Genomic DNA, 10,192 nt, shown 5'->3' with positions numbered 1-10,192 from the left:
AATATAATTTATTATAAATTTAATTATAATATTTAAATATAAATAATATGTATTACAATTAATAATTTTATAATAAAAATAATGTCTTATAATATATAAGATATTATATTTATAGCAAATCTCTTGCTATTCCGGGATAACCGGGAATAGCAAGGTTTGACCGGAAAAAAATATTCCGGTCAAATTTCATCCCGTTTGGCGGAATAGTGGGGATAACAATCCTCCGAACCAAACGGGGCTTTAGGAGGTTATCTTGAATGAAAGAATAAAAATTGATTCATGAGAATTTAAGGCTTACTGAATCATTTTCCAAGGTATGTCGTGTACGTCGCGATAATGAAGATCTAATTCTAGAATATGTTTCAAATAGAGTAAAAATAAACATATAATTTACCGACCTTGTAACAAAGATCCAACCGATTAGTGTATTTTTTAAATCATCAATATAATCAATATAAGGTAAGATGATGTGGGTTTAATTAAATTGGAGGAAACTAAATAACGCTAAGAACTTTGCAGAACTCAATTTAAATAAAATATATTATCCAATCAGATCATGAATTCTAAAACCTTTTAAAGAACTAAAATCAAACTCCCATTGTCTAATTAGAACCAAAGATTCTCATAACATTTATGTTATTAGAGGATAAACAACTTATTCCAATATCCACACAGAGCAATAAAATCAATTTCAAAATATTGCTATAATTCACATATAAAAATATGTACCATTCCGTTGAATATGAAATATATAAACATCGTTCTATAACAAATTAAGTTTTTAGAGTAAAACGACTATTTCATATAAGGGGAAATTGTTTATATACATTTGAAAAATTTCAGACTTTCTTATTTGCCCCGCTTAGAATGTTAATATAAAAAATACCTTTTCAAGATTTCAAGTTCTTTAAAATATATCCCTAAAGTTAGATTCTATTAATGAGCTGTTAGAAACAGCTGCTTTCTTTGTGAATTTATCATTTTGCTCTTTCAAGTATATTCTTTTACATTTATCAATTTTTTTTAATGTGCCCTTAAATTATGGACAAAAGAAGTTTTTTGATCTTTTGCCCTCTGAAATATATCCTTCTTCCGTCAATAACTTTTTTTATTTGTTCTTATGTTAGGTGCAAAAGAGATATTTTAATTTTTTTTAAATTTTGATAGAAATTACATCTTGGATTAACCAAGATGACTTAATAAATGCAGATAGCGGAGTTATTGTTTAATAATGAAAAAATATACGATTAGTATATTTGAAATAAAAAAATTAAAATATATAAAATATTTCAGAAGTTATAAGAGGTACATAGGTAATTATCCCTCGTATAGTTTAGTGCATTCTTTATCAGCTCTAAAAGCAGTAAAACATAATGCCGCGGGTTTCTGCAGGTGCCGTCGCAGCTCCTGTACGGCTGCACTGACGTCGCGTTCGCGCCGCACGGCGACTACTGGCGCCACGCGAGGAAGGCCTGCGTCCGCCACCTCCTGAGCCCGAAACAGGTCTGCTCCTACCGGCTCACACGAGAGCAGGAGGTGCACCACATGATCCAAAGCATTACTCATCATCAAAACTCACCGTCATCTTACGTCGTTCCTGCTCCTCCTTCCTCCTCTAGTGATCATGGGGCGGCGATGATCATCAACTTAAGCGAGGTTTTGAGCTCCTTTGCGAAGGATGTGGTTGGTAGGATAGTGCTGGGGAGGTGCACCAGAGATGATGAGGGGTGGAGCCACGCAGTGGACGTGTTGGTGGAGGAGTGCAATGAGCTGCTCGGGAGGTTCCACGTGGGGGATTATTTTCCATTTTTGGCGTGGTGGGGATCCATTAATGGGTTGGATAAGAGGGTAAGAGAAGCGTTTACGAGGATTGATGGGATTCTTGAGGAGGTTGTTGCGGGGAGGAGAAGAGAAGTAATGAGTGGGAATAATAATGGTGGGTGTTTTGTTGATGTGTTGCTTGGGCTCCACAATTATGATCGTACAAGAGGAGGAGAAGGAGAAGGAGAGTTCTCTTTTAGCAAGGACAATATTAAGGCACTCTTAGAGGTAATATCGAATTCAGCTAGAATATTTTTAGAAATACTAACCACTTGGTGCTTCTAGGTTTTTAGCCCTTTGATCTACTCTGATTATTAATAGTCATTGTGGTGTTTATTTTGTTACCAAACACATTCACATCTATCACCAGCCTCCACAGCCTACCAACATCATCACTAACCGCTACATCCTCGCATGCTAATGGCTAAAACACTTAAAAGGCACCATCCTCTTGATTTTCTTGAGAGTATTCTAGCCTCAACTCCGGTAATCTCCATTTTTACTCTTTTGATATAATAGTATATATATATATATAATATATAACTATACTATAATAGTATATATAATAGTCGGCTGGGGGTATTATTGCATAGCACCAAGGATTTGACTGCTATCAGTTTTTTTACCGTATAGATTTAAGCTTGATTATTTTCACCGTTAGATTATACTATTTCAAGCCAACCAGCGTTACTCATATCCTAGGGAGCCCATATTATCCTTAACCACCACATTTTCTCAATCCAAGGACAAAAAAAATCAACTAGCACTCCAATAGCTTGGTGCATTATAGCTTCCCTTCCTAGTTTAACCTAGCTTAGTAATTCACAATATTCGCGGATTATTGAAAATCCGAAGTTAAACTGGTCGTTTACGAATTTTTTCCAAAGAAAGAGGAATTATTCGTGAATTTTTTGGCCAGCAATGTTATTCGGCGGAATATTCGCAAATTATTCGCGAATTATTGCGCCAAATTATTGAAAATATGATAAAAACTTTATAATTTTTATTTTAAATATAAATATTTTATATTTTATATCTTATATTTTATATTTTATACCGAATTGCGTTTTTTAAGCCGAATTTCAACGAATTTAAAAATTAGAAATAATTTTATGTGTATTATATCCGCTAGCCGATAATTTTGCGAATCGAATTAACTCAACTATCGGTCTATATGAGCTTGGGCTAGAATACTATATTCATTAATAATATTGGCCTCCTTTTTGCTATCAATGTTTTGGCCTGGATCAATTTTTTTGATTATTTCTAACTATTGATTAAATATTTATTAAGTCAGTGGAGAAACCAAAGAGAGCGACACTCAGCTCTAAAAACAGGACTAATATCATATCCTAACACTATTAAGTTCTCATTCAATGATTAAAAATTGTACAAACGGCATGCAAATAACAATCAATAGCTAGTCCAGTTCGAAACTCGTATATATATAGGCTGGGATACCTATTAATACCACCAAGCTAATTGGCGCTATCAGGTTTTTTAACCCTTGATGAGAAATGTAGGAGTGGTGTATGGAAGAATGTGGGTTCGCCTAAAGTTGAATTCAGTTAAATTTAACGAGCTAGTAAAATAAATCAAAGCGGCTTAAAATCTGAACGGTTGAAAAACTCAATAGTACCAACCCTTGGTTGCTAGTTGATAGTATGCACAAATAATCAAATCTTTCTCTCACACTAACAGGACTTGTTTGGCGCTGAACGAGCTAACCAGTCATAGCTCCTCGAATGCCCGGGCGAATATGCGGAACTCATCAGGAACAACAAGGCTCATTGGAGAGGCTCCAAAATGAGTTAAGAGGATCGATTCGACAACACAAAAACCGTGGATGATCAAAAGAGGATTGATCTAATCAAAAATAGCCTACTTAAAAGCAGTCCATAAAAGAAACAATGAGACTGCACCCACCCGGGCCATCTACTGGGCAGAGAGCTGATGGAGTACATCAACTGCAATGGTTACAACATTCCATAGCAAAACTTAGGGTTATCATCATGCCTGGGCAATTTGTCGGACCCGAATCTTGGGCCGAACCCGCAAAGAGTTCCGCCCGAGAGATTCATCGGTTAGTCTTTGGGATTTCAGGAGCGGCCGCGATTTCGAGCTGTATTCCGATTCGCGCGGCGGAGATCTTCCGGCATTAACTTCGCGGGTGTTGATTGTGAACTCGCTGCTCGCCGACCTGTGTATTGCTTCGATTGCGAGATTGCGGAAGGAATGACAAGCGAGGAGATGATTATGGATGAAGCGCCCGGCGATTACCTCGCGAAAGAGAGTAGTCTATGGCCTTTGCTTGGATGCCAACAACCTCGATCATACTAAATCCAATCTTGACCTTTTTTCGGCTCACAAACAAAGATTTTTTTTATCACTACGATAATAGGTATTCAAAGTGTTAGCCGACCGGTCTCTGTAGAGCATGTGGCGAAAGGAGTTTGGTGGTGGTACCCGAGACTTACAAGTAACTTCGAATTCTGATGATTTTACATTTCCAGGCTAAAATTTATTTTCTAAATATAAATAAAACGAACACGGGGTAACATGCTACTTTATCTCTCTCAAAAAAAAAAAAAGCTTATTCAAGAGTGTTGCTCGAAGTCGGATAAAACAACTCTTTCATTAATAGGATTACCATTAAACAATTCAAATTAATGGGGTTAATTCTTTTGTTTAGTTGATAAACTAATGAAGAGGGATCTTTGGAATAGGTGTGGTGTACACCTAGCATTGCTTATTAGACTAAAAGCTATATTAATTGCACTTGCTTGGTCATCAAATTTATTTATGAGACATGTGAGAATTGCGTTCCCAAACGTATAATTTATTATAGATTTTAGTTTGAGCTCTCTAACATTTTTACAATCTAATCGGACAGTTTTAATTTAATGACTAAATATGAAGTACTGCTAATTTATAAGTCGAGTGTGACATCTTAACTATTGTTGCCATATCAACTAATAACACTAGAACATATCACCTTCGGATATTAGCAATCCACATATAATATTCAATATAATAAAATTCAATTATGGAGACTTGATTGCTTATTATTAGAGAAGCTCAAAAAAAAAATTACAATTGAAATTATAATTTGACAAGACTAAAATATCACACGCCTCATAACTTGAAAGCCCAAAAGTAATAATTCGGCCTTTCTTTTTTGACTCGGCCAGTGCGAGTAACTATCATCAGCCTCACGAATAGGAGTGCGCAAGTCCAAGCTCATTAGTTCACAAGCCATGCCAGCTCAGTGTTCGGTTCGAAATAAGCTCGAGTAAAACGATGTTGAACATGAGCTGAATTTTTCAACTCGTTTAATAACGAGCCAAATAGGAGCATAGGTCAGCTTGCTCTGGGTTCAGTTAATAAACCGCGTCGGATACATATAAATAATATATTTAATAATTTATATATATAATAAATAATTATATGATAGTATATAATATTTATTAATTTCTAATTTTAGCCGTAACCTAATATAAAGTTAGTCAAGTTATAAAAAAGGAAAAAAAAACTCCTTCATATAAAAAATTTTAACTATTAGATTAAATTGTAATCTAATAGATAAGATCTTATAAACTTATTAGATATATATATATATATATATATATAATATATATATTATATATATCATATATATATTATTTTCGTAATCGGTTTTTAAATTTTTTATTAGCCCGTCTCGGCTTGATCGGCCACATTAAGTAAGCGAGGCCGAAATACAAGCTAAATTTTTCATCCTCATATTTTAACGAGTCAGCTTGGGCCGTCCACCCCTACCTCACTTACACATATCTATTATCTATACCTGTTCATATTAAGAGCCCAAAATTTATGTGGGTTTTGGAAAAAAAAAAAAAGAAAAAAGAAAAAAAACTAAACTAAACTAATCAATCACTATAACCCAACAATGATGGTTCATCCGCTTGTAAAGTTGTAATTACTCGATAGACCGGCCGGACGCTCGTGCGCCGATGTCGGCGTTCTTCTCCCTGACGCCATCGCCGCCCGCCTGCATCGCCTCCTCGCTCTCCGCCGCCGCTGACTCCGCCGCCGCCGACCGCCTCGTCCGGCGATTCGTCGCCTCCTCCTCCAAATCCGCCGCCCTCGCCGCCCTCTCCAACCTCCTCTCCCTCTCCTCCCCCTTCGCCCCCCTCGTGAGCCCCTCTCTCTCTCTCTCTCTCTAACCTTATCCGTAACCCAAGCTGCGAAAAATTTAGGCCTCATAATCATTTTTTTGTTTTACTAAATTATTACGCTTTCGGTGCTGGTACTTTAATATGTTGCAATTATTTACTTGAACTTCATAAATTATTATAATTAAATCCTACAATACAAATTAGTCGGCAAAATATTAATTTATTGTTAATATATAAATAACATAACTAGGCCGGATGCTATCAATAGTATCAAGCACTTGGTGCTACCAAGTTTTTTATTTTTGGATGAAAAAAGATACGATTAGGATGATATTGGCTTCTAGGGTTGGTGACTTGTTGGTTGAATACTATGATCTTACGGGTGAAAATAATTAAAATATTAAATCTAACGGCGGAAAATAGATTAAATCTAACGGCGGAAAACTTGATAGCACCAAGTGCTTGGTGTTATCGATAGTATCCCAGCCGGACTCTAAATAACATAGCCGTAGTGACTAAAATACAATATATGTCGAAGTTCAGAAACTAAATTGCGTATGAATTTGGTATGTTTTGCTAGGGACATAACCAAATCCATATTGAATTGACTGCTCAGTGCCTACAATGGCCCATGACAGTCATCAATTTTTACATTTCAAGGAGTTTTTAGTTAGAAAGCAGATCTGCCCTGAGCAAAATTGTAGCTGTTAATATCAGCCCCCGAAGTTTACGACTACTGTATGATTTGAGGCAAATCTTGTACAGGCGTATGCGCGAATCCGCGAAACCAGTTGGTTCAGCTGGAACTCTAAACTCACCGCCGATGTTGCTGCGCTTCTGGAACAATTAGGGCAGTGCTTCGACGCTGAACATCTCGTCTCTTCCTCGATCTCTACTATAAGATCCCCCAAGGACCTCGCCCTCTTCTACTGCAACCTCATCGAATCCTATTCTGGTCGCGGATTGAGACAAAAAGTTGTCGACATATGTTCTTCTTTGCGAAATCTGCCGTTCAGCGGGAGAAAGCCTTATGAGTCCATGATCAAGGGTTTCTGCTTATTGGATATGCCCGAAGAAGCGGAAGCGAAGCTGCAGGAGATGGCTCTTTTGGGTCTGAAACCTTCTGCTTTCGAGTTTAGATTGATCGCACAGAGCTACGGGAAACCGGGCTCGTTCTCGGAGATGAAACGGGTAATTGGACTCATGGAGGATGCAGGATTTAGTGTCGATACCGTTTGCGCGAATGTAGTCCTCTCTTGCTACGGAGATCGTGGAGAGTTGCCTGAGATGGTTGAGTGGCTCAAAAGGATGAGAGAGTTAGGGATCGATTTCTCCGTGCGAACGTTTAATACTGTACTGAATTCGTGCCCGGTAATAGTTGGTATGGTTCGAGATCTCGATACGCTTCCCCTTTCGATCGAACAGTTGCTCGACAAGTTGGAGAGCGAGTCTGCGTCTGTAGTTGAGGCAGCGCTCATTCGCAAACTCGTCGATTCGGCTCTTTTGGTTGAGATGTTAGAGTGGTCTCCTGCAGAAGGCAAGTTGGATTTGCACGGGTTTCACGCAACTTCCGCGTTTGTGATAATGCTGCAGTTTGTTGATGAGCTAAGGTCGAGGCTGAGCGCGGAGAATGCTGTCGTTCCTGCAGAGATCTCTGTAGTTTGCGGGTCGGGGAAGCACAGCGACGTACGGGGGAGATCGCCGGTGAAAATGGTTGTGTCGGAGATGTTGTTTCGGATGAATAGCGCGATGAGATTGAATAGGAAAAATTCAGGCAGGTTCGTCGGAAGAGGGAAGGCGGTGAAAGAATGGTTATGCTGATATTCATTCCACGATTTTACCTATTAATTTTTCGAGGCCAGTTAATGCCCGACTGGAAATGTTGTTTGAATAAAACTATTTTGTTATTATAGTCATTCAAATTATCCTTTATTGGTGTAAAAACATAATAGTTCAATTGTATATTCTACTTTTGAAAATTAAAAACTCATTTTAACTTTTTGTCATAGCAAAAGCTTTAAAATTTTTATTTAAAGATGGTTGTCTTGTGGAGGCTTAATCCTTAAGCTTGGAGATTTGAATCCCCTTTCAATACATTTCGGAGAGATTCAAACTGCATTTTCCTGCCGAGAAACAGAAACCAACAACAGATAGAGGGTGAGAGAAACAGGGAAAGAGAATTCAAGCAGCTGCATTGCGCCGCATCTCGACGACCTTCGCCCACGAGGGGCGGCCAGAGATCTCCTCCCACCACCGCGCGACGTTCCTCCGCGACCACAGGAGCTGCTGCCCCCTGTCGGTCTCGGCGAGGAGGTAGTGGGCATTTGGGAGGTGGCAGAGATCCGCAAGCGAGAATTCCTCCCCCGCCAGAAACCTACTCCCACCGAGGTGGCGCTCGTACACGTCCAGCACCTTTCTGAGCCGTCCCTCAGCGTCCCTCGTCGCATTCGGGTCTTGTTTCAGACGCATTTTCGGGGCGAACACGAGCTGGAACACGAGGGCGGTGCTCGGCGGGTTGAAGCTCTGCGCCTCCGCCTCCACCCACTGGTCCACCGCGGCACGGCCCGCTGCGCCGCCGCCCTCGGGGCCCATCAGGCTCTGGTTTCCCTGGCCCACAAACTTGTCGCAGATGTACCGACAAATGGCACGAGATTCTGCAAAAATTGAATTGACAATTTCAATAAAATTAACAATTCTACTAATAGTACGAGAAAATCTCATTATGAGCATGCATTTTAGATGACAGTCAGAAAAAGCCTCAAGCGTCCCTACAATATAGCAAACATATTCGAATTCAGATTCTGATTTCGAGTTCGATAGTCGCATTCGACTTTGAATTTTTGAAAATCTTTATCGAATCCAACCCATTGACATTCCTAGCCTGAGGGGCATAGTGCATAGTACGGACCGAAGAGGGTGACGTCACCATCTTGGAAGGCAGGGACTTGGCCGAAGGGCTGTGGGGGCACAACAGAGAAACAGAGATAAGACAGAAATAAAAAAGTTTTCCTCTCATATGCGTCAAAGCCGAATTAGACTATAAATAGAATAAAAAACAAGATCTAACTATTTTTAAATAAACATTAACTTCAGCTGTACGATCCTTCAGTCCAATCATCATTTTTTTTTTTTTTTGGTCTCTTCACATCCGGCATGTACGATAGCTGGGGTGTTTACGTTATCTACTAATTCAACATGCGCGCTTTCATATCTATCGTGCACGTAAGTAAGACCGTTACTTCGCCCCCTTCAACTTCACGCGGCGTCGAAGTAACAGAGAGCGGGAGATGACCTGCAGGTTGAGGAAGTCGGGGGATTTGTGATGGGCTTTGGCGAGGCTGACGGGGACGAGGTGGAAGGGCACCTCCTTCTCCAGGAGGCAGGCCAGCACCCGCGACACCGCCGTCGACATCACCGGCCCGTAAACCTTCACGCTCCCCATTATCTATCTATTAATTATCACCGTGGCTTGGCCTGCAAATTGAAGGGGGGAAAGGAAAGAAGAAGAAGAAGAAGACTGAAAGACCACCAAATAGCAAATGGATTTTATGGTGGGCAGGCAAGAAAGTTATCCACGTCCAGCACCACATGATTCGTACGTGATTTTAGATCGCGCCCTCCAACGGCCACTTTTCCCTTTTTGTTTTTGCTTTCTTTTGGGATAAATTACACATTTCGTCCTCGGCCTGTGATTTGTGTTTCAAACTTTCAGAATTAGTGAAATTAAGTCTCATGATCCAATCTAATTTGATTAAATATTGACGCACCACTGATGTAAAAGTGATGTAGTATTTTAATTATTGGCATGTCACGCTACTATATAACTTCTAAGTTAATAATATATTTAATGTTTAGTCATTTAAATTGAGTTATAGAACTTATTTGCAACAAAATTTCGGCTCAGAAATTACAATAAAATAAAACTTAAAGAATCAAAGTGTCCCCCACCTCATAGTTTGAGGACTAAGAGTGATACATAATATGACTAGAAATATAAATCTATCCGTTGTATGGATGAAGTGTATGATATATACGTCTTTTGAGGTGTACAAGTAGCATTGCTTTTTTTCTTATGCCACCGAGGTGTTTTTATTCTAAATCGGCTATTATTCTTCTAATTCAAAAGGATCTAACTGATTATCACTGGCAACGGTGTTGTCCAGCATTAAATGCTATATATATATATATATATAGAGAGAGAGAGAGAGAGAGAG

General features: G+C 39.1%; 2 protein-coding genes across 6 annotated transcripts in view; both read right to left on the bottom strand.

The window, feature by feature from the left end:
- LOC109713013 (serine/threonine-protein kinase STY46-like) overlaps positions 1-10,192 on the bottom strand; it is a 54,552-nt gene that overhangs the window by 24,109 nt on the left and 20,251 nt on the right. The window lies entirely within an intron of this gene.
- Positions 7,976-9,647, bottom strand: LOC109713017 (glutathione S-transferase F11-like). Of its 2 annotated transcripts, none has more exons than XM_020236928.1 (3): positions 9,271-9,647; positions 8,887-8,935; positions 7,976-8,632 (listed from the first exon to the last, which is right to left on the bottom strand). In XM_020236928.1, the coding sequence occupies exons 1-3, from the start codon at positions 9,418-9,420 to the stop codon at positions 8,160-8,162; spliced, it is 672 nt and encodes a 223-aa protein (XP_020092517.1). In that variant the 5' UTR covers positions 9,421-9,647; the 3' UTR covers positions 7,976-8,159. The 2 variants fall into 2 exon arrangements, with proteins under 2 accessions (XP_020092517.1, XP_020092519.1); XM_020236930.1 differs by having other exon boundaries at positions 9,067-9,406.

This window comes from Ananas comosus, linkage group 7, assembly GCF_001540865.1.
Source record: "Ananas comosus cultivar F153 linkage group 7, ASM154086v1, whole genome shotgun sequence".
NCBI classification, from domain to species: Eukaryota; Viridiplantae; Streptophyta; class Magnoliopsida; order Poales; family Bromeliaceae; genus Ananas; species Ananas comosus.
This window is presented reverse-complemented; position numbering and strand designations above follow the sequence as displayed.

Excerpts from the sequence above, each read along its gene's own strand:
- LOC109713017 (XM_020236928.1), bottom strand. The coding sequence starts at position 9,420 with ATGGGGAGCGTGAAGGTTTACGGGCCGGTGATGTCGACGGCGGTGTCG. Across the intron at positions 8,936-9,270 it reads CCGACTTCCTCAACCTGCAG|CCCTTCGGCCAAGTCCCTGC; the intron begins GTCATCTCCCGC and ends GTGCCCCCACAG. Across the intron at positions 8,633-8,886 it reads TGGTGACGTCACCCTCTTCG|AATCTCGTGCCATTTGTCGG; the intron begins GTCCGTACTATG and ends CAATTTTTGCAG.